We start from the raw sequence: 27,635 nt of genomic DNA, 5'->3' as shown, positions 1-27,635 counted from the left end.
CGGGCTCCTAGCATCATAGTTATGTACGATGCTAGGAGTCCCCGCCTCGCTGCAGGACAACTGTCCCGTACTGTAATCATGTTTTCAGTACGGGACAGTAGTTACATGGAGAGGCAGGGACTCCTAGCATCGTACATAACTATGATGCTAGGAGCCCGGCTCCCTGCAGTGTGTTCGGTCCGGGACTTCCGGCCGAAATACGTTCCGTCCATTACGGACGTAACATGGTCGAGTGAACCCAGCCTTACTGTCAAAGTGACTGTGACGTCACACTGACAGTTGGAATACCTTACACTACCTAGGTAGTGTAATGTATTCTAGCAGCGATCAGAGCTGCAGGTAATAATTTTTTTTTATACTTTTTACACTTCCTTTTAAGAATGTTTTACAAAAGTGTAAAAATAAGTTTTATTTTTGTCCTAATAAGAAGTCTTTTATTATAGGAAAAAAATGAAAATGTTAAAAAACAGTACACATATTTAGTATCACCGGGTTAATAACGACCCAAACTATAAAACTATTGTAATTTTTCCCGCACGGTGAACACCAAAAAAAAAAAGAATTGGGAAAACAATGCCAGAATCACTATTTTTGGTGACCACCCCTCCCAGAATATAGAATAAAAAGTGATCAAAAAGTCGCATGTACCCCAAAATATTACCAATAAAAACTACAACCCGTCCCGCAAAAAACAAGCCCTTAGGCCCTGTTCACACAGTTTTTTTGCAGGCAGAAAATCCTGCCTCAAAATTCAGTTTTTTGCTGTGTTTTTCGCTTGCGCCCATTGAGCGCCATGGGCAAAAACGCCGCGAAATACGCTCGCTCTGCCTCCCATTGATGTCAAAGTGAGGTCAGAGACGTAAACGCCCGAAGATGGGGCATGGGAGAGAAGGTAGAAAAGGGAGGATCTTGCAAGGCGCTGCTACGTGGCTGTTGGAAAATACTGGCGGTGGTAGACGAAATGATAAGAAAAATATCTATTTATTGTAAAACAATAGTGGCTACGCGTTTCAATGCTGTACCAGCGTCTTCCTCAGGTCGTTAACATTACATACAAAAACTGCTTCTTCTATATCATCGGGTATTTGGGTTCACAGGAAGAAAAAAGCCGCCAAGAGGAGAAAGGTCAAAGTGTGACCGTGACGTCACAGACAGCATTTGTGATAAGAAATTTTAAAACAAGTTAGTTTTCATGAAAGCTAAAAGAAAGGATGACAGTCAATACAATACCTTATAAAAAATTATATAAAAGAAATTGGGGTTGTAAAAGAACGCATCAATTATACACTGTCCGAAAAGTAACCAGATAAGAGATTGATAAAAAAAAAAACATACTTTATATCTATGGAGCATATGTAGTTGATAAAGAAACTTTTTTTTAAAATTGAAATTTAATGTGAACAGTGATAAATCGCTTACTGTATAGTGGAAGCATACAAATGGATGTTTCAAAGGAGGAGCGCGGTGCAGCTGGTTGCTGGGTTATTTGGAACATGCTGTAGTCTAGGCAACCACAATGGCTAGTGGTCTATAGATCATATTTAGGTAATAGAAAACTTTTATTAAAAGTGTAGAATTTGATGTGAATAATAATCGATAGCTTACTGTATAGTGGAAGCATACAAATGGATGTTTCAAAAAGAGAAGCAGGGTGCTGCATGTCGCTTCTTTTTCCCCGCGAGTGGTTTTTTTTTCCGCTCGTGGGAAAAAACACCTCCGCCTCCCATTAAGATCGATGGAAGGCATTCTCGGCGCGTTTTCCGACACGGTTTCCGTGTCAAAAAAAGTGTCAAAAATCAGTGTGAACATGGCCGAACAGCTTTTTTGACTGAAAAATAAAAAAGTTCTGGCTCTCAGAATATGGTGACACAAAAAATAAATTATATTATAAACAAGTGATTTTATTGTCCAAACGCTGCAAAACATATAAAAACTATATACATATGGTATCGCCGTAATCGTACTGACCCGCAGAATAAAGTAAAACTAATTTTTAGCGCATAATGAACGCCGTAAGTAATAAAAAATTTAAACTACCAAAATCAGTTTTTTGGTCACCATAGCTCGAAATAAAAAGTAATCAAAAAGTTGCATGTACCAAAAAATGGTACCAATACAAACTACAGCTCGTCCTGCCAAAAATAAGCCCACACACCGCTCAATCGACCAAATAGTTTTTTTCTTTGTAAAAGTAGTAAAATATAAAAAAAACTATACACATTTGGTATCACCGTAATCGTATTGACCCGCAGATTAAAGTTAAGTTGTCGTTTTTACCGCACTGTGAAAGCGGTAATAACGAAACCCAAAAAACCATGGAGGAATCGCAGTTTTCAAATTTCACCTTGCAAAGAATAGTTTCTTTTCGGTTTCCCAGTACATTATATGGTACTTTAAATGGTGCCGACAGAAACTACAACCCTTCCTGCAAAAAAATAAGCCCTCACACCGCTCTATTCATGGAAAAATAAAAAAGTTATGGCGTGTGGAAGGCAGGGAGTGAAAAACTAAAATGGAAAAACAAAAAAGGATCAGTCCTGCAAAGGTTAATTTCTATAAAAAAAAAAAAAACAAAACAATTATTACCACATGTGGGATATTGCCGTACTCGGGAGAAATTGCGTTACAAATTTTGGGCGGCTTTTTCTCTTTTATCCCTTGTGAAAATGAGAAAATTCAACATTTTAGTGGACAAAAATGTTGATATTCATTTTCACGGCATAATTCCACTAAATTCTGCAAAAAATCCTGTGCGGTATAAATGCTCACTATACCCCTAGAAAATTCCTTGAGGGGTGTAGTTTCCCAAATGGGGTCACTTTTGGGGTGTTTCCACTGTTTTGGTCCCTCCAGGGTATTGCAAACGCGACATGGCACTGAAAACCAATCCAGCAAAATCCAAGTGGCTCAGTGCTGTACCCGCCAAGGTTCACCAAGCTTGTGTGAGTGTGTTTCATATTTATGCGGCTATAGTTTCACCTCATTGGGGTATAGATATTATCTTGCACTTTATATTCTTGTGTGTTTCAGCATGTGGTTACCTTCCAGGTTTACTAGTTGCACATAATACATTTATATGGCTATTGTATTCTTTTGATATTGGCTCATATTGTCCCGTTTGGAATCCTATTTGAGATTTCTGTCTGTGGTTTGCCTCCTTTTTCATTTTTACAGGTTTGCTGATTATTTTATTTTTTTCTGTTTTTTAAATGGTTGTATGTAGTGGTATAATAAAGTTTGGTCTTTTCATTCCCGTTTTTTGGGTGTGTGCAATTTTGTACATGTGCCTTTTCCTCTCTCCTAGTGTGCATATTTTGTTTGCATGTTACTGCAGCACCCCATATAGATTTCTTTCTTACATATTGGTGCCCATACGTCCCCATCATTTTTCTGCTGTGGGTTCAAACATCCGTTTATTACCACATATGGGGTATTTACGTAATCGGGAGAAGATGCTTTACAAATGTTGGGGTGCTTTTTCTTCTTTCTTCCTTGTAAATATTACAAATTTCTATATTTTTTCAGAAAAAAAGTAGATATTCATTTTCACATACGAACTCCAATAAATATAGCAAAATACCTGTGGGGTCAAAATGCTAACTATACACCTAGGTAAATTCCTTGAGGGGTGTAGTTTCCAAAATGGGGTAACTTTTTAAGAGTTTATACTGTTTTGGCACCACAAGACCTCTTCAAACCTGACATGGTGCCTAAAATATAATCTTAAAAAAAGGAGGCCCCAAAATCCACTAGGTGCTACTTTGCTTCTGAGGTCTGTGTTTCGGGGCACTAGGGCCACATGTGGGCTATTTCTAAAAACTGCAGAATCTGGGCAATAAATATTGATTGCATTTCTCTGGTAAAACCTTCTGTGTTACAGAAAAAAAATGTATTCAAAATTAATTTAGGCAAAAAAAATAAAAATTAAATTTGTAAATTTCCCCTACATTGCTTTATTTCTTGTGTAACGCCTAAAGGGTTAACAAACTTTGAGTGCGGTTTTGAATACTATGAGGGGTGCAGTTTTTAAAATGGGGTGATTTTATTGGTGGATTTTTATATATGTGTGTATGTATGTATGTGTATATATATATGTGTGTGTGTGTGTGTGTATATATATATATATATATATATATATATATATATATATATTGGCCCTCAAGACCACTTCAGAACTAAACGGATGCTCAAAAAAGATGCAAAATAAAGTAGACCTATAGGAAATGTTAACTAGTAACTATTTTGTGTGCTATTACTATTTGTTTTACAAGTACATAGTTACATAGTTAGTACGGCTGAAAAAAGACACATGTCCATCAAGTTCAACCAAGGGACGGGAAAAGGGAAGGAAAAATTTCTACACATAGGAGCTAATATTTTTTTGTTCTAGGAAATTATCTAACCCTTTTTTAAAGCCATCTACTGTCCCTGCTGTGACCAGCTCCTGCGGTAGGCTATTCCATAGATTCACAGTTCTCACTGTAAAGAAGCCTTGTCGCCTCTGCAGCTTGAACCTTTTTTTCTCCAGACGGAGGGAGTGCCCCCTTGTTTTTTGAGGGGGTTTTAAATGGAACAGGATTTCACCATATTTTTTGTATGTGCCATTAATATATTTATATAAGTTAATCATGTCCCCCCTTAGTCGTCTTTTTTCAAGACTAAATAGCTTTAATTCTTTTAACCCCTTAGTGACCACCAATACGCCTTTTTACGTCTGTCACTAAGGGGCCTTAGGCTAGGCTGACGCCTTTTTACGTTCGCTTAGCCTAAGTCCTGCACGGGTCTCCCGTGCAGCCAGGAGCCGGGGCTCTGCTGTCTGATGACAGCTGAGCTCCTGCTCCAACGCCCGCGATCGAAGTTTACTTCGATCGCGGCCGTTTAACCCGTTAAATGCCGCCGTCAATAGCGACCGCGGCATTTAACTTTGTTTACAGAGGGAGAGAGCTCCCTCTGTCACCCATCGGCGGCCCGCGAATGCAATCGCGGGTCTCCGATGGGCTGTCATGGCAGCCGGGGGCTTGATAAAAGCCTCCAGGTCTGCCCTGGACATATGCCTGTTAGGACGCGCCGGAGGCACGTCCTAACAGATTGACTGTCAGATTTACACTGACAGGCAATAATGCTCTGGTATACGAAGTATACCAAAGCATTATAGCAGCGATCGGAAGATCGCACAGTAAAGTCCCCTAGTGGGACTAATAAAAGTCATCAAAGTGAAATAAAGATTATTAATAAAAAGTACAGTAAAAAAATAAATACATTTTTTTCCATTAAAAAGTGGTTTTAAAAGTGTAAAAAAAAAAAAGTACACATATGTGGTATCGCCGCGACCGTAATGACTCCATTAATAAAGTTAATATGTAATTTAAACCGCAAGGTGAACACCGTAAAAAAAAAACGCAAAAAACTATGGCGAAATTGCAATTTTTTTTCCATTGCCCCCCAAAAAAGTCATAATAAAAATAAATCATTAAGTCCCATGCACCCCAAAACAGTACCATTCAAAACTACGTCTCGTCCCGCAGAAAACAAGCCCAAAAAATCACTACATTGGTGGAAAAATAAAAAAATTACGGCTCTTGGAAAGCGACGATGCAAAAACAAATAATTTTAGTTCAAAAGTGTTTATATTGTGCAAAAGTCGTAAAACCTAAAAAAAAACTCTACATATGTGGTATCGCCGTAATCGTACCGACCCATAGAATAAAGGTAACCTGTTATTTACGCCGCACAGTGAACGGCGTCAATTTAAAAACGCATAGAACAATGGCGTAATTTCAGGTTTTTTTTTTATAACCCCCCCCCCCAAAAAGGTTAATAAAAGTTAATATAAAAATTATATGTGCCCAAAAATGGTGCTATTAAAAAGTACAACTAATCCCGCAAAAAACAAGTCCTCATACAGCTATGTAGACGAAAAAATAAAAAAGTTATAGCTCTTTGAATGCGACTATAGAAAAACGAATAAAATAGCTTGGTCATTAGGGCCTAAAATGGGCTGGTCACTAAGGGGTTAATCTTTCCTCATAACTTAAATTCTCCAGTAGATCCATTTAGGCCTTATTTACACGAGCGTTGCGCACCTCAGTTGCACACACGAGGTGCATCCGTGCTCGGCACTGCGGGACGCGATGTCACACATCCCCCATAGATGAGTCTATGGAGGGATGCGTGAAAAGATAGGACATGTCCTATTTTCGCACGGGCCCTTCACACGGTCCGTTGAAGCAAGGGCTGTGTAAACGGCCACATTCAATTACATAGGTCCGTGGGACGGCCGCTGTTTCAACTGCCGTTCCACGTACGTTTAACACGATCGTGTGAATTAGGCCTAACATTTAGAAAAATGCAAATTCTCTCTAAATTTTGGTGTTTTTCACTAATGAATATTGAATTTATCGACCACATTTTTCCACTATTATAAACTACAATATGTCACGAGAAAACAGTCTCCGAATCGCTTGGATAGGTAAAAGCATTCCCAAGTTATTACCACATAAAGTGACACATGTCAGATTTGAAAAAAATCGGCTGTGTCACAAGGCCAAAACAGGCTGTGTCCTGAAGGGGTTAATCTTTTTTTGTTTTTTTGCAGGAATTGGAAAAGTTAGGCCTTGGTGACCGGGTTGATCTACATGTCTATGAAGTTCCAGTTGAGTATCAAACTGTGCAAAGGTTAATCCCTGATTTATATATGAAGCACAGACCTCAGGTAAACTTGCAAAATTATTCACCCAGTCGATTATTCATTTATCTTTTTGCCCTCACTAAATAGTAAAATAAATTCTGCATTCTGCTTATAATTTTTTTTATTTATTTTTTTCGCTTGCATCAGAAATATATAGGACTGCTAAATTCTGAAACTAAAAGAATGGAGTGCAAAACCAAGGGAAAATGCACAAACTACCCTGCTAATCCCAGCCCTCTCAATCAACAGCATTTAAAAAAAATCTGTTTCTGGGTGTTCGATGTCCGTATGTACAGTACCGGTCAAAAGTTTTAGAACGCCTCAATTTTTCCAGTTTTTATTGATATTTAAACAGTTTAACCCCTTAACGACCGCCCACCGTCTTTTGACGTCAGGCGGTGCATGTACTCAGTCTACAGCGACGCCTTTTGGCGTCGCTGTAGTAGAGGGGGTTTATCGGCACCCTGGTGACATCTGCACTAAAAACCGTCTGTAAGTAACAGGTCCGGTTCTTAGTGCAGCCATCAGGACCTGCCGATTTCGTCGTAAGAGCACGTGACCGCTGTGACAGCCAATCACAGCGGTCACATGCTGTTACTGCGTACAGAGCCGCCGGGAGTGTCTAAATGACAGCTCCTGCTCTAAGAACGAGCTGTTGCTACCAGCTCTGTTCTTAGAGCAGTGATCAGGAGCCAATAGTATTGGTTCCTGATCTTTTGTGATCACTATGAGATCCAATCATAGTGATCACTACTGTAAAATAAAAGTAAAAACATGTATCTGTTTCTCCTCACTGTTCTAGCTGTGGAGAGAAACAGATACAAGTGTGTCAGTGTCCCCACACAAAATCACTTGTCCCTTACACAGTTTATTTTAAAAAAAAAACATTTTTTTCAGTATTTTATAGTATATAGTATATACATATACATATACATATATATATATATATATATATTTACTGTATATACTAAGAATCGTACTATAAACTACTTTCTTTTTAGGGTACGCTGTTAGACGGCGTGTACGCTGTTAGGCCTCATGCACACGACCGTAGCCGTGTGCACGGCCGTAATTTTCGGGTCGGCCGGCTGCGGACTGTCCGCCGCAGGCCGCCCGCAAATCGCGGGGCATGCACATGGCCGCCACCATTGTTTTCAATGAGCCCGGACCGCAGAACAGGGCCGTAATAAGACATGCCCGTTCTTTCTGCGGTCCGGGCTCCCGGGCCGTGCAAGGACCGCAAAAACTACGGTCGTGTGCATGGCCCCATAGAAAAGAATGGGGCCGCAATTCTCCCGTGGATTTTCGGGGGAATTGCGGCCGCAAAAACACGTTCATGTGCATGGGGCCTTAGACGGCGTAGGGTGCTGTTCTGGGCTTCGGTTTACGGTTTGTGTTAGGCGTAGGGTTTAGGTTTAGGTTTGAAAAAATAAAAAATAAACTTTTTTTTTATTTTTTTATTGTTTTTTTTAAATTCTTTTAGTGTTCTTAGTTGATTAGGCTTCATGCACACGACCGTGCTCGTAATTACGACTCGTAATTACGAGCACGGCCGGCCGCGGGCAGCCGGCCGCTTTTGCGAGCCATGTTGTCATTATAAAGTATAGGAGCACGGCCCGTAAAATAGAAAAATAGAACATGTTCTATTTTTTTAACGGCACGGGCACCTTCCCGTGAGAAAACGGGAAGGTATCGGTGGGTAACAGAAGTCTATGAGCCCATTATTGCAGGTCGTAATTACGACCCGCAATAACGGGTGTTTTTACGGTCGTGTGCATGAGGCCTTAGTTGATAAAAATTTTTTATTTAAACCGCTAGTTCCATTTATTATTTGCGGTTTAGACTGTATTATCATTATGGCTGCCAGAAGATACAGCGTTGAGGAAGCCTATCAGATGCTATGATCAGATACGGATTCTGCATCTGAAGTTGAGCTTTTAGGGTATGTGCACACGTAGTGACCAAAAACGTCTGAAAATACAGAGCTGTTTTCAATGGAAAACAGACCCTGATTTTCAGAAATTTTTTGAGCAACTCACGGTTTTCGCTGCGTTTTCGCTGCGTTTTTTACGTCCGTTTTTGGAGCTGTTTTCATTGGTGTCCTGCACTTCTTTTGACGAGGCTGTATTTTTACGCGTCGTCGTTTGACAGCTGTCAAACGACGACGCGTAAATGACAGGTTGTCTGCACAGTACGTCGGCAAACCCATTCAAATGAATGGGCAGATGTTTGCCGACGTATTGTAGCCCTATTTTCAGACGTAAAACGAGGCATAATACGCCTCGTTTACGTCTGAAAATGGGTCGTGTGAACCCAGCCTTACTTGAAAGCGACAGCGAAAGTGTCGCTTCAAGGGATTCAAGTTGCGATGCAGAATGCATTTGTCCTGTACAAAAAATCAGCGGGCAGGGCGACATTCTTTGAATTTCAGGAGAAAGTGATTGAAGATCTCCTATTTCAATCTGCAGACCAGAGAGTAGTCCATGAGTCAGAGGATGTACACCGACTTGTTGAAAAACATTTTTTACACCCCATCCCTTCAACATCTAACCAAAAATACCCCAAAAAACGGTGTCGGGTCTGCAGCAAACGAGGACAGCGAAGTGAGTCACGATATTATTGTTCCGCTTGTCCTTCCAACCCTGGTCTATTCATAAGTCCCTGTTTTGTCCTTATCAATACACTATGGGCTTTATTACAGTTTTGTTCGGGTTTTTGGTGGACCTCTTACACCCGACAATACTTCTAGAAATAGCGACATTAATTTGGGGAGTAGTGGTCCTTTACTGTATCTATACATACGGTGTGGGACACTGCCCCTTTATATATTCTACAGGTGATTGGTTGTTTTGTGCACATGGCGGTTCCTACCTTGCCGGGCAGGGGCTTGTTATGGTGTACCGCGTCACTTGGCACATTCGTCCCTTATATAGGGATTGATGGAGCTAAAGAGACGTTGTATGACCAGTCACTTTGAATAATAAAGTCATTACAGCCCTACAAATTTTCTTTCATCCTGTGAACATGCTCTAGTTTTCCACATAGCTGGATACATCCTTTTTTTTGGATATATTGCCTTTTTCCGCCAACAGTTTAATACATTTTCCCACTCTAACTTACTATATATCAGAGCGGGTTGATATACATAATGTCTATGGACTGACATGATTTCAGGACAGCTGCTTTCTTAGCACGACATAGTCATAGGGTGTAGAAACTGTTAGGGACATATATTTCTCAATCTAGAAAAGTAGAATCCTCCCATTTTCAAAGCAAAATGTGTGTCCTGAAAGCCTCCGGGTGCTCCCTTCCTTTTGGGTCCTGCCGTGTGTCCAGGAAACACATTAGGGCCACAATGGGGATATTTTTGAACACAGGAGAAACAGGGTGATACATTTTCTGGTGCATTTCCTTATTCTCATGTCCTCTGTACAAGAAATCTGACCTTAACCCCTTCCCGACATTTGACGTACATGTACGTCATGGAAAGTACTGACTTCCCGCATCTTGCCGTACATGTACGTCAAACGTTTGGCACCGGCTCAGAAGCTGAGCCGGTCCCATCATCACCGGATCTCAGCTGTATCTTACAGCTGACATCCGACTGTAACGGCGGGGACCGAAATTAGCTTCGATCCCCGCCATTAACCCCTTAAGTGCAGCGCTCAAACGCGATCGCTGCACTTAAGGTGTTTGCAGCTCATCGGAACCCCAGTAATGAAATTGCCGGGGTTCCGGTGGCTGCAATGGCAACCGGAGGCCTAATACTGGCCTCCCGGTCTGCCTAGCACCGAAGCCGGTCAAGATCCGCCCGGCGGCGGAGCCTGATCGGCTTCCGTAGCTGCCGGCAAGATGGCGCCGGGTCAGGAGCTGATCCGGCGTCATCAGCGGTGGAAGTCAGCTGTACTGTACAGCTGACATCCACCTGTAACGGCAGGAACCGGAGCTAGCTCCGATCCCTGCCATTAACCCCTTCGATGCAGCAATCGAAAGCGATTGCTGCATCGTAGCGGTTACAAGCAGATCGCCAGCCCTGACAGGCAATCGGGACTGGCGACTGCTGTTATGGCAACAGGAGACACAATGGTCTCCTGCTCTGCCATTACGGAAGCCGATTTAGGCCCCGCCGGGAGACGAAGCCTAAACGGCTTGCTGTCAGTGAATGACTGACAGATCTAATACATTGCACTACATAGGTAGTGCAATGTATTAGAAAAAAAAAAATCTGACCGTTGGACCTTCAAGTCCCCTAGAGGGACTTGAGAAAAAGTGTAAAAAAAGTATAAAAAAGTGTAAAAAAAAGTGCAAAAAATAAAAGTTTGAAAACAATAAAAGTTTCAAGTAATCAAATAACACACAATCCCCCTTTTACTCTTATCAAGTCCTTTATTATTGAAAAATAATAATAAACCATATGTATTTGGTATCGTAACGACCGGAGGTATCAAAATATTATATTATTTATTGCACGCGGTGAACAGCGTAAAAAAAACCCGTAAAAAACGTTACCAGAGTTTCTGTTTTTTAGTCACTTTGCCCTACAAATATTACAATAAAAAGTGATCAAAAAGTCGCACGTATCCAAAAATGGTACCTATAAAAACTATAGCTCGTCCCGCAAAAAACAAGCCCTCATACAACTCCGTCGACAAAAAAATTAAAACGTTATGGTTCTCACAACTTGGCGACAGAAAAAATACATTCTTTTTACAAAAGTAATTTTATTGTGCAAAAAGTTGTAAAACATAAAAAAGTTCTATAAATGAGGTATCGCCGGAATCGTACTGACCCGCAGAATAAAGGTAACATGTAGTTTATAATGCGTGGTGAACTCTGTATAAAAAAAAACCAAAAAAAGCTGTGCCAGAATTGCGTTTTTTGGTTTACCTGGCATCCCAAAAAATAGGATAAAAGGTGATCAAAAAGTCACATGTACCCCAAAATGGTACCAATAATAACTACAGCTCGTCCCGCAACAAACCAGCCCTCATACCGCTACGTCTATGAAAAATAAAATTAGTTATGGCTCCAATAAGTCAGGAAATAAAAAAATATGCAGTTGTGCCCGAGGAGAACATTTCTTCTGTTTCAAGAGGCGATTTATCAAGGACCTAAAATTAGGGAACCAGGAAGGGAGGGCCCAATCATATCCGATGGAAGCGACGGTGCCCGTATTATACCAGGATAATACTTTCCCAGCAAAATTCCCCAAACTACAAAGGCGCGGAGTGTGGACCAAAAGGGGGATAAGAAATGACACCATTTATCAGTGCGACACCGGCCTGTGCAGAAAGGATTGCTTCACAGCGTAACACACATCTATGGATTATTTTTATTTTTTTATACCACCTGACTATGCCCCTTATATACTCCGCCCCGCTTACATGTACCCCCACATTATAAAACACCAGCAATACTCAAACAAATATAGTACCAAGCAAAATCCGCTCTCCAAAAGCCAAATGGTGCTCCCTCGGCCCTGAACCCTACAGCGTGCCCAAACAGCAGTTTCCTTCAACATATATGGCACCGTCATACCCGTGAGAACCCTTTTAACAATTTTTGTGGTGTGTGTCTCCAGCGTCATAAGCTGGGCATGACATATTTGCCACTGAATGGCATATCTAGGGAAAAATATAAATTTTTAATTTGCACCATCCGCAGCGCATTCATTTATGGAAAAGACCTGTGGGGTGAAAATGCTCACTACACCCCTTAATAAATGCCTTGAGGGGTGCAGTTCCATAATGGGGTCACTTATCAGGGGTTTCTTTTTATTATTTCACATCTGAGCCTCTGCAGTTGTGAACCAATACTTTGTAAATCGCCAAATTAGGCCTCCACTCCGCATGGTACTCTTCACTTCTGAGCCCTGTCATATGTCCAGACAAAAGATTAGGGCCACATGTAGGGTGTTTCTAAAACCGGGAAACACCGCATAATAATTAGAGAGCTGTCTTGTTATGGTGGCACAAGCCGGGCACCACATATTGGCATATCTATGGAAAAAAATCCCATTTTCACTCTGCAACATTGAGCGCACACTAATTTCTACAAAACACCTGCAGGGTTAAAATGCTTACTACACCCCTTGGTAAATGCATTGAGGGGTGTAGTTTACAAAATGGGGTCACTTCTGGGGGGTTTCCACTGTTTTGGGCCCACAGGTGCCCAGAAACCAATCCAGCAACATCTGCACTCCAAATGGCGGTCCTTCCCTACTGAGCCCTGCCGTTTGCCCAAACAGCAGTTTATGACCACATATGGGGTATTGCCGTACTCGGGAGAAATAGCTTTACAAATGTTGGGTTCTTTTTTTCCTTTATTTGTTGAGAAAATGAAAAAATTTGCGCTAAAGCTACGTCTTATTGAAGAAAAAGGACTGTTTTTATTTTCACTGCCTAATTCTAATAAATTCTATGAAACATCTGTGGGGTCAAAATGCTCACTACACCCCTAGATGCATTCTTCAAGAGGTGTAGTTTCCTAAATGGAGTCCCTTTTTGGGCGTTTTCATTGTTTTGTCCCCTCAGGGGCTTTGCAAATGTGACCTGGCCTCCGCAAATCATTCCTGCTAAATGTGATCTCAAAAAGTCAAATAGTGCTCTTTCCCTTCTAAGCCCTGCCGTGTGTCCAAACAGCCGTTTATTACCACATGTGGGGTATTGTTTTACTCGGGAGAAATTGCTTTACAAATTTTGTGGTGCTTTTTCTCCTTTAGTCCTTCTGGAAATGAGAAAAAATTAGCTAAACCTACATTTTCTTTGAAAAAATGTAGATTATTATTTTCAGGGCCTACTTCCAATAATTTCTGCAAAAAAACTGTGGTGTCAAATCGCTCACTATACCCCTAGATAATTTCCTCAATGGGTGTTGTTTCCAAAATGGGGTCACTTGTGGGGGGTTTCCACTGTTTTGTCCCCTCAGGGGCTTTGTAAATGTAACATGGCCTCCGCAAACCATTCCTGCTAAATTTGAGTTCCAAAAGCCAAATGGCGCGCTTTCCCTTCTCAGCCTCGCCGTGTGTCCAAACAGCCGTTTATTACCACATGTGGGGTACTGTTTTACTCGGGAGAAATTTCTTTACAAATTTTATGGTGATTTTTCTCCTTTAGTCCTTGTGGAAATGAAAAAAAATTAGCTAAACCTACATTTTATTTGAAAAAATGTAGATTTTCATTTTCACAGCCTACTTGCAAAAATTTCTGCAAAAAACCTGTGGGGTCAAAATGCTCACTATACCCCTAGATAATTTCCTCAAGGGGTATAGTTTCCAAAATGGGGTCACTTGTTTGGGGTTTTCACTGTTTTGTCCCCTCAGGGGCTTTGTAAATGTGACATGGCCTCCGCAAACCATTCCTGCTAAATGTGAACTCCAAAAGCCAAATGGCGCTCTTTCCCTTCTCAGCCTCGCCGTGTGTCCAAACAGCCGTTTATTACCACATGTGGGGTATTGTTTTACTCGGGAGAAATTGCTTTACAAATTTTGCGGTGCTTTTTCTCCTTTAGTCCTTGTGGAAATGAGAAAAAAAATCGCTAAACCTACATTTTCTTTGAAGAAATGTTGATTTTAATTTTCACGGCCTACTTCCAATAATTTCTGTAAAAAACCTGTGCGGTGAAAATGCTCACTACACCCCTAGATAATTTCCTTGAGGTGTCTAGTTTCCCAGATGGGGTCACTTTTGGGGGATTTTGACTGTTTTGGCACCGCAAGAGCCCTTCAAACCTGACATGGTGCCTAAAATATATTCTAACAAAAATAAGGCCCCAAAATCCACTAGGTGCTCCTTTGCTTCTGAGGCCGGTGTTTCAGTCCAGTAGCACGCTACGGCCACATGTGGGATATTTCCTAAAACTGCAAAAACTGGGCAACAAATATTGAGTTGCATTTCTCTGGTAAAACCTTCTGTGTTATAAAAAAAATTGTATTAAAAATGTATTTCTGCAGAAAAATATGAAATTTGTAAATTTCACCTCTACTTTGCTTTAATTCCTGTGAAATGTTTAAAGGGTTAAGACATTTTCTAAATGCTGTTTTGAATACTTTGAGGGGTGAAGTTTTTAAAATGGGGTGACTTTTTTGGGGTTTCTAATATATAAGGCCCTCAAAACCACTTCACAACTGAACTGGCCCCTGTAAAAATAGCCTTTTGAAATTTTCTTGAAAATGTGAGAAATTGCTGCTAAAGTTCTAAGCCTTGTGAGGTCATAGAAAAATAAAAGGATGTTCAAAAAACGATGCCAATCTAAAGTAGACATATGGGGGATGTTAATTAGCAACAATTTTGTGTATTATAACTGCCTGTCTTACAAGCAGATACATTTAAATTGAGAAAAATGCTAATTTTTGCAATTTTTCGCTAAATTTTGGTGTTTTTCACAATTAAATACTGAACATATCGAGCAAATTTTGCCAGTAACATAAAGTCCAATGTGTCACGAGAAAACAATCTCAGAATCGCTTGGATAGGTGAAAGCATTCCGGAGTTATTACCACATAAAGTGACACATGTCAGATTTGAAAAATGAGGCTCTGTCAGGAAGGTCAAAAGTGGCTAAAGAGGGAAGGGGTTAAAATGACACATTTGTGAAAAAAAGTGAAATAAAATTTTCTTTCCACCTGCTTTGCATTAATTCCTGCGAAAACTGTGGGGTCAAAATACTTAGTACACACCTAGATGAATACCTTAAGCGGTCTAGTTTTCAAAATGGGGTCATTCATGGGGAGTTTCTATCTTTTTGGCAGCTCAGTGCCTCTATAAATGTGTAATGGGACCTGAAACATTTTCAAGCAAAATGTGTGTCCTGAAAGTCTTCGGGCGCTACCTCCCTTTCGGGCCCTGCCGTGTGTCCAGGCAACGCATTAGGGTCACAATGGGGGCATTTTTGAAAACAGGAGAAACAGGGTGATAGATTTTGGGGTGTGTTTCTTCATTCTCATGGTCGCTTTACAAAGAAATCGGTCTTCAAAGTGATACTTTTATATAAAAAGTGTTTTTTTTATTTTTTATTTCACCTGCTATACATTAAATTTAGCAAAAAACTGTGGGGTCAAAATACTCACTACACCCCTAGATAAATACCTTAAGGTGTCTAGTTTTTTAAATGGGGTCGTTTATGGGGAGTTTCTATCGTTCTGGTAGTTCAAAACCTCTCCAAATGTACAGTGGGGCCTAAAACATTTTCAAGCAAAAATGAGACCTGAATGTCTCCGGTTGCTCCCTTCCTTTCGGGCCCTGCCGTGTGTCCAGGCAACGCATTAGGGTCACAATGTGGGCATTTTTGAAAACAGGAGAAACAGGGTGATAGATTTTGGGGTGCATTTCTTCATTCTCATGGTCGCTCTACAAAGAAATCGGTCTTCAAAGTGATACTTTTATATAAAAAGTGAAATTATATGTTTTTACGCCTGCTTTGCATGAATTCTTACAAAAAAACTGTGGGGTCAAAATACTTACAACACCCCTTAATAAATACCTTAAGGGGTGTCGTTTTCAAAATGGTGTCACTTGTGGGGGTTTCCACCATTCTGACACCTATGAGCCTCTGAAAACCTGGCTTGGTGCAGGAAAACAAAATGTACTTCAAAATGTATAAAATCCTTACTAAACTTGTAAGTCTTCTAAATTGCTCAAAAAAATTATTTTTTTCAAAAGTGCTGCCAAAATAGAGTAAAGTGATGGAAATATATATTTAATAAAAAAAATTGTACAGTATGTATGTACATATTGCAGTTAAAAATAGGGAAAAATTATCATTTTTACAAAATTTCTTCAATTTTTCTATTTTTTCATTAATTTACGCAAATCGTATCAGTCTACTTTTACCACTAAAATAAAGCACAACATGTGACGAAAAAACAATGTCAGAATTACTTGGATATTCAAAACTTTCGCACAGTTATTCTCTGATAAAGTCAGACATACCAGATTTAACAAATCTGGCTTGGTCATTAAGGTCTTTTCAGGCCCGGTCATTAAGGGGTTAATGTCTCAAATGTAGTTTGAAATAAAAACTGTTAGGGATCTGCCAGGTACTTCATCTAGGTATACTCCTGGGATTAATCAATCCACACCTGAGGCCAGACCTGTTCGACTGACACCATCTCCCACCAACCAGGGTGGCAGGCTCAGGAGTGGGAGAGCCTATCGCGGCCTGGTCTGTCGGAGTTAGCTCCGCCCCCTGTCCTTTATTACCTGCCCTGTTCTCTCCCTCAGTGCTTGTAATTCTTTTGGATTCCTGGCCCCACTGCTGCTTGCTCCAGCCTGCTTCTGCCGTGCTTCTGCCTTGCTGCAGTTCTGCTTAAACCTGCTTTGCTTTGCCCCTGGCTTGCTTCTGTCTCCTTGCCCGCTTGGGTGTACTCACTTCGTCCTGGTCCTGACTGTCCGTTCGCCGCTCCGTTTCCTCGTGGCGTTCCGTGGCTACTGCCCCTTCCCTTGCATGTTCCCTGCTTGTTTTCCTGTGCACTTAGACAGCGTAGGGACCGCCGCCCAGTTGTACCTCGTCGCCTAGGGCGAGTCGTTGCAAGTAGGCAGGGACAGGGCGGTGGGTAGATTAGGGCTCACTTTCCCTTCACCTCCTTCCGGCCATTACAAAAACATAGAAGAAATAAACACATTTAGGGCCTGTTCACATGAGCGTTGGCTTTCCGCTCAGGGGTTCCGTCTGAGGTTTTGGCCGTGGAACCCATGAATGGAAATTCAAACGGAAACCTTTGCTTCCGTTTGCATCACCATTGATATCAATGGTGACGGAATAATTTCTAATGGTTTCCGTTAGAAACCTGCCGGAACGGTGACAGTTTTTTTGACGGAATCAATAGTGCAGTCGACTGCGCATGCAAACGGAAGCTAAGGTTTCCGTTTCACTTTCCGTTGAGGGGTTCCACAACTAAAACCTCAGACGGAACCCCTGAACGTAAAGCTAACGCTGATGTGAACAGGCCCTAAGTTTGTTTCAACAAATTAAACCTGGATTTTTGACTCTTCAAAGTAGCCACCTCTAGCTGATATAACTGCTTTACACAATCGAGGCATTCTTTCTACAATTGCATTCAGATATTATTCAGAAATTAGTTCCCACAAATGTGCTGCACTTGAAGGTTGCATTGCTTTCACCATGCTGTTTAGTTCATCCTAAACAAGTGCAATGGGTTTTAAGTTTGGAGACCGTGCAGGCCATTCTATTCTTTGAAGCCTACCGACTCCTTCTTGTCGTCTTAGGTCTTTCTGACATAACTAGAAGTATGTTTTGGATCATTGCCTTGCTGCATTATGAACCCCTGGCTAAGTTGACGTACACCAGTATTGCATGGCGCGTCAAAATGCTGTGGTAGCCCTTTTTGTCCAGTGTACCAGTATGGGAGGATTTACACGAGCGTGTAATATGTCCGTTCAATGCGCTTGATTTTTACGCGCGTTGCGCGGACCTATGTTAGCCTATCGGGCCGTGCAGACAGTCTGTTATTTTCACGCAGCGTGTGTCTGCTGCGTGAAACGCACGACCTGTCCTATATTTCTGCGCTGTTTGCACATCACGCACACATTGAAGTCAATGGCTGCGTGAAAATCACGCGCACCACACGGAAGCACTTCCGTGGGATGCGCGTGATTCGCGCAACAGCAGTAAGAAGTATGATTGAAAACAGAAAAGCACCACGTGCTTTTCTGTTTACAAACAGAGTTTCATAATGATGGCGGCTGCGCGAAAAATCACGCAGCCGCGTGTGATGACACACGGAACTGTTAAGTGCCTTTTGCGCGTGCAAAACGCCACGTTTATTGGGCGCACAAAACGCACACACGTGTAAATCCTCCCTAACCCTGTACAAGTTGCCAACTCTGGATCCAGCAAAAGAGCCCGAGACCATCACGCTTCCTCCTCCATGTTTGACAGTTGGTGTCACACAGACTGAGGAAGCATCCTTTCACATACTCGACGGCGTACAAAAGCCATGCGAGATGTACCAAAGATGTCAAATTTTGATTCATCAGTCCATAAGACCTTCTTCCACTGTTCCGTAGTCTACTGGTGGTGCTGCTTGGCCCAGCAGCAGCAGCAGCTTTTTTACTGATACTCGACATGTCAAACCTGCAGATAGAAGTCTTCTGTTCACAGTTGAAATGGAAACTTGTTTATTTTTTGCTGCATTAAGCTAGGTGTTATGGAATTTCAAATTGAGCAATTCCCCAAAGGCTTCTTGAGACTGCTGGGAGAAAGCATGCAAATAAATCCGCAACCTCAAATCCGTCAACTCTGATGGACAGTCTAAGGCTGGATTCACACGAGGTCATTACGTCCGTAATTGACGGACGTATTTCGGCCGCAAGTCCCGGACCGAACACAGTGCAGGGAGCCGGGCTCCTAGCATCATAGTTATGTACGACGCTAGGAGTCCCTGCCTCTCCGTGGAACTACTGTCCCGTACTGAAAACATGATTACAGTACGGGACAGTTGTCCGGCAGCGAGGCAGGGACTCCTAGCATCGTACATAACTATGATGCTAGGAGCCCGGCTCCCTGCACTGTGTTCGGTCCGGGACTTGCGGCCGAAATACGTCCGTCAATTACGGACGTAATGACCTCATGTGAATCCAGCCTAAGGCTACGCTAAGGTCTTCACCAGAGCCGACCGCAAGGCAGCATGGTTTTTGCTGCATAGAACCCAGATTGTCTTAGCAGAGTTCAGTGTTGGATAAGAGGTGCAATGCAGGCAAACCTGAACAGGAACCAGACAGCTCGAGGGTAGACAGAACGTCCAAAACAGTAAGCAAGTAGATATCTGGTAAAGCAAAGGTCAGAACCAGCTGGGAGCAGATAATCAAAATTTGTAAAAAAATTTTATCCAAATACACGCCGAGGTCCATTTCCAAGAAGTTCAAGGTAAAGGGTCTAGATAAGTAGCTTGATCAAAACGAATGCAGACAGGAAGATCATAAGCAAAGAGGTGGCGGAAGGCAGGTATAAATACTAACCCTCCACCTGATAGGCAGAAGGACAGAGAAAAGTGATAGGCTCAAAATGAAACCAGAACTGCCCAGAAGCTAGAACAGTAGTTATGGGGATCTTAAGGGAACAGGCGATTTCCTAACAGTACCCCCTTTCTAGGAGGGACCTCCGGACCCTTAAACCTCAACCTAGGTTTCAAAGGAAACTTTGAATGAAAGATTTTAACTAAACTACTAGCATTTACTGAATGGGCAGGAACCCAAGTTCATTCTTCTGGCCCATACCCCTTCCAGTGCACCAAGTACTGGAAAGTAGCCCTGACCCTTCTAGAATCCACAATCCTCTGTACCTCAAACTCCATATCTCCTTCTACCTGAACTGGAGGAGGTGGTTTCCTGAGTGGATTAGATGGTGGGAAAAGATTTTTTTTTTTAGGAAAGATTTGTGAAAAACATGATGAATTTTAAAAGATGGAGGAAGAGCCAGACTAAAAGATACAGGGTTAATAATTTCAACAATTTCATATGGATCAATAAACCTAGGGGCAAACTTACAAGAAGGCACTTTCAGTCGCAGATTTTTAGTAGAAAGCCACCCCTTTTGACCCACACTAAACACCGGACAATAACTTGGGAGTTCTTCAGGTTCAATTGAATCTGAGCCCAAACTGTGCACAGTTTATTTGATTCAACTTCTACCTCAGGGTTATCACTAGAAGAGGAGGAAAATGAACCAAAATGAGGATGAAAACAATAATAACAGAAAAACGGCAAGGCACCAAGAGACTTATGGTGGCGATTATTTAAAGCATACTCCGGTAAAGGAAGATGTGAGACCCATTCAACCTGGAAATCAGCAATAAAACACCTAAGGGTATGTGCACACACACTAATTACGTCCGTAATTGACGGACGTATTTCGGCCGCAAGTCCCGGACCGAACACAGTGCAGGGAGCCGGGCTCCTAGCATCATACTTATGTACGATGCTAGGAGTCCCTGCCTCGCTGCAGGACAACTGTCCCGTACTGTAATCATGTTTTCAGTACGGGACAGTTGTCCTGCAGCGAGGCAGGGACTCCTAGCATCGTACATAAGTATGATGCTAGGAGCCCGGCTCCCTGCACTGTTTGGTCCGGGACTTGCGGCCGAAATACGTCCGTCAATTACGGACGTAATTAGTGTGTGTGCACATACCCTTAGATATTATTCCGAGGTTTGATTAAAACGCTCGGTTTATCATTGGGTTCGGGTGAAATGTTGAAGTGAAAGAGAACTGCACACCAAGTTTCTTACAGAAAGCTCTCCAGAAGCAAGCCACAAATTGTACAACTCTATCTGAGACAATATTTTCCAGAATACCATGCATACCATCCACTTTGTCTAAATTATTTATTGATCGAGTTCTGGAATCAAGGAGCTGCGGCAATGGAATGATATTACACGTTTTACTGAAACTGTTCACCACAACCAAAATTACCGTTTTCTCTTCAGAGGGAGGCAAATCGGTAATCTCATCCATTGACAAATGAGACCAAGGTTTCTGTGGAGCAGACAATGATAGTAGTTCACCCATAGGACGAGTTTGAGGAGTCTTAGCGTGAGCGCAGACATCACAAGCAGAGACATAGGAACTCGCATCACGAGACAGACTGCCACCAATAGAGCCGCGAGACAAATTTTTTTTTTTTAGTACCAGTTATCCCTGGGTGGCCACACACAACCGAATCGTGTAACTCCTTGAGCAAACGAAATCTGAACTGAAGAGGTACAAATAACTTCCCAGCAGGAATGCTTTGCGGAGCGAGTTGCTGACATTGTTTGATCTCCGTTGCAAAATCAGGTGATATTGCAGAAGCCACTATCCCCTTTAGATAAAATAGCTTAAAAAAAGCACCGGATACAAATGAGTCTACTCGGAAGACCCTAGAGACAACACAGCCCCGAAACCTATTTCTGAGGCGTTAACCTCTACAATAAGGGCGGGTTCACACATAGCGGAATTTCACTTAAATTCCGCTGCGGACACTCCGCAGCGTTAATCCGCAGCGGAGCCGTTTCTCCATTGACTTTCACTTTAATTTAGCAGTGTTCGTTTACACGATGCGTACAATTCCGCTGCGGAGCATAGGCTGCGGAGCGGAATTTGGTGTCCGCAGCATGCTCTGTCTGTTGCGGAGCAGTGGCGGACTGGTTGCGGACTCATGGCGGAATTTCTCCATTGACTTCAATGGAGAGTCAAAATTCCGCAATGAAGTCCGCAGATCTTATGTGTGCTGCGGAGCGTATTGTTTTTACTACCATGACATTTCTTCATTCTGGCTGGACCTATGTATTTCTAGGTCTACAGCCAGACTGAGGAAGTCAATGGGGCTCCCGTAATGACGGGAGCGTTGCTAGGAGACGTCTGTAAATAGTCACTGTCCAGGGTGCTGAAAGAGTTACGCGATCGGCAGTAACTGTTTCTGCACCCGGGACAGTGACTACCGATCTCAATATACATGTATCTGTAAAAAAAAATATAAGTTCATACTTACCGAGAACTCCCTGCGTCTGTCTCCAGTCCGGCCTCCCAGGATGACGTTTCAGTGTAAGTGACGGCTGCAGCCAATCACAGGCCAAGCACAGGCTGCAGCGGTCACATGGACTGGAGCGTCATCCAGGGAGGTCGGGCCGGATGCCGAAAGAGGGACGCGTCACCAAGACAACGGGCGGTAAGTATGAATTTCTTTGACTTTCACTAGGGAAAGTGCTGTCCCTTCTCTCTATCCTGCACTGAATAGGGAGAAGAGAAGCACTTTTCCTGCAGTCCGCAGCGGCCAGTCCGCATCAATTTTCTGCACATTTTGTGCAGATCCGCTGCAGAATCTGCAACGCAGATTCTGTGCGGCATTGATGCGGACAGTTGCGGAGGAATTCCGCCATGTGTGGTCATGCCCTAAAGGGACTAGAAAGGTCAGGTTGAAAAAGTACATGCTCTTCCATAAAACACTGTTTTAAGGTTTCAAAAGGCGGAGACCGCACTACGTTTCCAATTAACAAGATCAGAACCCACTTTCGTAAGATCTGTCAAAGGTTTGGCAATGGGTGAGAAATTATGAATACATTTAAGGTAATAATTAGCAAAACCCAAGAACCTCTGCAGAGCTTTTATTGAAGTGGGTTGAATCCAATCAATAATTGCCTGAACCTTAGCGGAGTCCATACGAAAATCATGAGGAGACCGCACATATCCCAAGAAATTTAAACTTCCTGAACTCCGAAAAGAAATTTTTCAAATTTTGTGTAAAGACAATTTTCCTTCAGTACTTGAAGGACAGACCTTAAAGGTATGTTCACACGCACTGTTTTCAGACGTAATTCGGTCATTTTATTCGAATTACGCCTGAAAAAACGGCTCTTACGCCTACAAACATCTGCCCATTGCTTTCAATGCGTTTTACGATGTTCTGTTCCCACGAGGTGTAATTTTATGCGTCGCTGTCAAAAGACGGCGTGTAAAAAACGCCCGCGTCAAAGAAGTGCATGTCACTTCTTGGGAGGTTTTTGGAGCAGTTTTTCATTGACTCCATTGAAAAAACGCTCCAATAACGTCCGTAAAATACGCCGCGAAAAACGCGAGTTGTTAAACGTCTGAAAATCAGGAGCTGTTTACAGGCTTAAATTACGGAGCTGTTTTCGACGTATTTTGCTACTGCGTATGAACATACCCTTAATGTTGAACATGCGAGGCCGAATCGGAAGAAAACGCAAGCATATCGTCCAGATACACCACCACAAAGCGTCCAATAAAATTTCTGAAAATATCATTAACTAGGTTTTTTAAAACCGCTGCATCAGTGTTTGGTGCGTGTCTGCGTTATTTTTGTGCGTATGGCATCCTTATGTCAAGTGGTTTTGACATATGCAAAATTAAATGAAGGAGGTGGTTTTCTTTTTCTCATCATTATTTGAGCAACTGTTGCGCAAATCACGCACAGCACATGGATGTGCGTCCATGTGATGTCCGTGATTTTCACGCACCCATTGACTTCTGTGGGTGCGTGATGCGTAAAAAACGCTCAAGTATAGGACATGCAGTGAGTTTCACGCAGCGGACACGCTGCGTGAAAAATACGAAATGTCTGAATGACCCCATTGACTTGCATAGGTCCTTGCGACGTGTGTGATTTTACGCTGGTGTAAATGAGGCCTAAGAGAACCACTTGGCTCCTGAGATCTGATTAAACAGGTCCAGGATGAGTGGAAGAGGATATTGCTTCTTAACGGTAATCTTATTTAATTCACGATAGTCGATATAGGGTCTTAAACCGCCATCTTTTTTTTATTTTTAATTTTATTTTTATTTATTTTTTCAACGAAGGAAAAAATCCTGCACCCACTGGAGAAATAGATGGACGAATATGACCTTTATGGAGACTGTATTTAATTTAATCTTTCATGGCCTGTCTTTCCGGAGAGGAAAGATAATAAATGCGGCCCTTGGGTAGCTTCGCATTAGGGAGAAGTATAATAGGACAGTCGTACGGTGGGAGGGATTCACAACGGATTTCAGTAAAGATATCCTCAAAATCTTGAATACACTAAGGCAACGATGGTGCGTTGCAAGATACATTAGTAGTAGACAAAGATATGCAAGAATCATAACCTATAGAATTCCACTTAATCAAATCTGCTTTTACCCAATCAATAACCGGATTAGGTGTCTGAAGTAATATTGGGTATTCCATTGTTGCAGAGGGCAAATTTTCTAGAATAAAGAAAGTGATTTGTTCGGTATGCAAAGTACCCACTTCCAATGTAACAGGCGGAGTAGAGAACCTGAGGAGTATTATCAATAGCAGAGACTTTGACAGGGGTACTCAACTGAACAAGGGGGATAGCCAATTCTTTTTGCAACCTGAAAAATCTAAGACTTTAGCCGCAGAACCACAATCTAGAAATGCTTGACCAGAAATACAAACCTTATTAAACCATACGTTAACAGGCAATATGATTTTTTTTAGAAAATGTGGGAATAATCTGACTGCCCAGATGGCATTCCCGGGGACCATTTAGGCTCTGAGGTTTTTCCGGAGCTGGACATTCTGGACACTTGGAGCAGTTTGGGTGTATAACCAGCGTCCACGCAATAGAAACCCGGTCCCTTTCATCTTCGAAAAAGTCTCCGTTCCTGAGAAGACACCGTGGAGCCCAACTGCATGGGCTCTTGTGCATCAGATGAAGGGCTCGCAGGGAAGGGGAGTGGCCATCACTGATCTTTTATTTCTGTGCTCACGTAGACGTCGGTCCCACCACACCACAAGAGTCGGGGTAGAGGGTAATTTTATTAAGAGATCTTTCAAAGTTTCAGAAAGGCCTCAGCGGAATTGGATTCGGAGTGTAGCATCATTCTATTGTGAAGAAATAGACCATCATCTAAATTCCGAACAATGTTCTTCGACAGGACACAGTCCTTGCTGGAGAGATAACAGATTGACCTCAGCCACTGCAGTGATATCTGGTTCTCTGTAAATTTAAACCAAGGGCCGCAAAGAGGGTCTCCACAGAAAAAAGTTCAGGGCAACAGGTCCCAATGGAAAGGCCTAGGTTTGAGGAACACCCTGCAAAAGTGAAATGACTATACCCACTCGCTGTTGCTCTGTATCCGAGGAGATGGATCTTCATCGAAAATATAATTTACAACTCTCCCAAGAATTAACAAACTACTTATGATGAGGTAAGTTCACCTTCGGATATAATATAAATGGGCTTGTAATTTATGGAATTGCAAGTTGAGCAATTCCCCAAAGGCTACTGGAGACTGCCGGGAGAAAGCGTGCAAATAAATCCGCAAACTCAAATCTGTCACAACTCTGATCGACAGTCTAAGGCTACTCTAAGGTTTTCACCAGAGCAGACCGCAAGGCAGGATGGTTTTTGCTGCATAGAACCCAAGTTGTCTTAAAAGGTGCAATGCAGGCAAACCTGTAGAGGAACCAGACAGCCAGAGGGTAAACAGAACATCCAAAACAGTAAGCAAGTGGATATCCGGTAAATCAAAGGTCAGAACCAGCTGGAAGCAGATAATCAAAAGCGGTAAACAAAGGGTTATCCGAAAACACGCTAAGGTTGATTTCCAAGAAGCCCAAAAGTCAAAGATAAAGGGTGTAGGTAAGTAGCTTGATCAAAACACATGCAGACCGGAAAATCACAAGCAAAGAACAGGTGGAGGAAGCCATGTGATGGGCTCAAAGTAAGACCAGAACCGCCCAGAAGCTAGAACAGTAGTCATGGTGATCTTAAGGGGACAGGTGTTTTCCTAACACTGGGCTTGAAGATTTTGTGCTGTCAGGTGCCGATTAAGCAAACTGTTGACTCTCAAAAACTTGTCCTGATTTTGTAGTGGCTTTTGGTCTGCCAGACCTAATCCTGTCCGTTTCCAAGTGCCTTTTTGATTGTATACGAAACTGTACTGACTTCCACCTTTGCTTTCTTTGCAATTTCTCTGTAGGACCGACCTACACTTACAGTATAAGGGTTATAATCGTCTGTCTTTTGTTAATTGCCTTTTTCTTGCCATTATGATATCAATGTTCTCTGTCCAGAAAAGCAAAACTGTCCAAATCCTGCCCTACAGGGTGTTGTAATGCAGTCTGTTCCAACACTGGTTATATAGAAATCAGAGGGTTTGAAAGTAATCCCCAAAAGTTGAGACACATGTAGGAATAATTTGCATCCAGTTTCAAACCATAATTTTCTTTCTGTGCTGCAGAGGAGCTATCCTTGATGTCTTCCCTGAAAAAAGCCCTTTGGTTAAAATCAGAAATTCAGACCATTATTGTGTTTTTGAGGTTAAAAATTCATATTAAGTTTTTAACATACTTTTGAACCTTAAAAACATTTCACGTTGTTTGCTGTACAGAACTGTATTATTGTAAAAAAATAACTGGAAAAATTGAGGTGTTCTAAAACTTTTGACTGGTAGTGTATATATACTATGGTCAGAGGAAGACCGAATGCACAGCAAGTACTGATGATCTAAAAACTTGGGGAGATTATCAATAATATTGATGAAAATGACACAAATTGCACTAAACGTATCAAAATGACATGCAGCAGAATATATTTGATGCAACTTGCTAAGCGCATGATGTTTTTTTTGCACATAATGCTAACTCACCAGCCATATTCTAGCACAGTCGTTTGTTTCTTCCCGGCTCTGTTGCATCTACATAATTTGAATTCTTTCTTTATAAGCAGCTTTGTCATGTGATATCAGTCTGACCACCAAAATAGACCAAGCTGTCATGAGTAGACAGTGGGTCAGTCTCTCCTGTGTGGCTGACTTCCTGTGAACTACAGGACTTCATCAACACCAATCAAATCCCTCCTGGCAGCTCTAAGACCGCCACCCAACTCCACCCTCCTCTGTGTGTGCTATATCTACTGGGGGGGGGGCTGGAGTGCAGTGATAGGTCCACACCATGATTTAGCTGCAGAGGAGACAGGCTGAACCTACATAGGATACACTGAGACTCTGCAGAGTGAGTTCACAAGTTCTATGTCACTGATTAATCACTATGCACTAAGATAGGGAGCAAAGCCAGAAGCATCATGGGAAATGTAGGCTGCATTATGGGAACCATATCCGAAGGGAGGAAGGAGTCAAGATGGCAGACATCCCATAAATGGCACATCAACTAGAACAGGTATACACAGGAGCCTCTACTTTATTCTTTAGTAATAGCCTATGCTGCACTATACAGGCAAAAAGAAATGAGATCATCTGCATCAAAATAAACACGACCTGGTGCGGACTTTCAGCCGGAATCCCCTGTGGAATCAAGGTCAGATTTGCTACAGAATTTTCCGCAGCAAGTCTGACCTGTCTGAATTTTTTTTAAACTTTTATTTTTATTTTATACTATCGTTTAGAAATATAAAGCTTTGTGCTGGAACTCGCTTTAGTGGTGTTTGCAGGGTGAAGGCGACATTCCCTGTGGTTTGTACCCTATT

General features: G+C 42.1%; 1 protein-coding gene across 2 annotated transcripts in view; it reads left to right on the top strand.

The window, feature by feature from the left end:
• PGPEP1 (pyroglutamyl-peptidase I) overlaps window positions 1-27,635 on the top strand; it is a 65,092-nt gene that overhangs the window by 17,414 nt on the left and 20,043 nt on the right. The window contains exon 3 of one of the 2 annotated variants that reach the window (XM_075864609.1): window positions 6,596-6,712. The exons of the other annotated variant lie outside the window; for it this stretch is intronic. Coding sequence (XP_075720724.1) covers window positions 6,596-6,712 — 117 coding nt within the window. The remainder of the gene's footprint in view (window positions 1-6,595; window positions 6,713-27,635) is intronic. 2 annotated transcript variants of the gene reach the window in all.

Source organism: Rhinoderma darwinii, chromosome 1 (assembly GCF_050947455.1).
Source record: "Rhinoderma darwinii isolate aRhiDar2 chromosome 1, aRhiDar2.hap1, whole genome shotgun sequence".
Taxonomy (NCBI): Eukaryota; Metazoa; Chordata; class Amphibia; order Anura; family Rhinodermatidae; genus Rhinoderma; species Rhinoderma darwinii.
The sequence above is the reverse complement of the archived record's forward strand: the minus strand, read 5'-3'. Positions and strand labels throughout refer to the sequence as shown.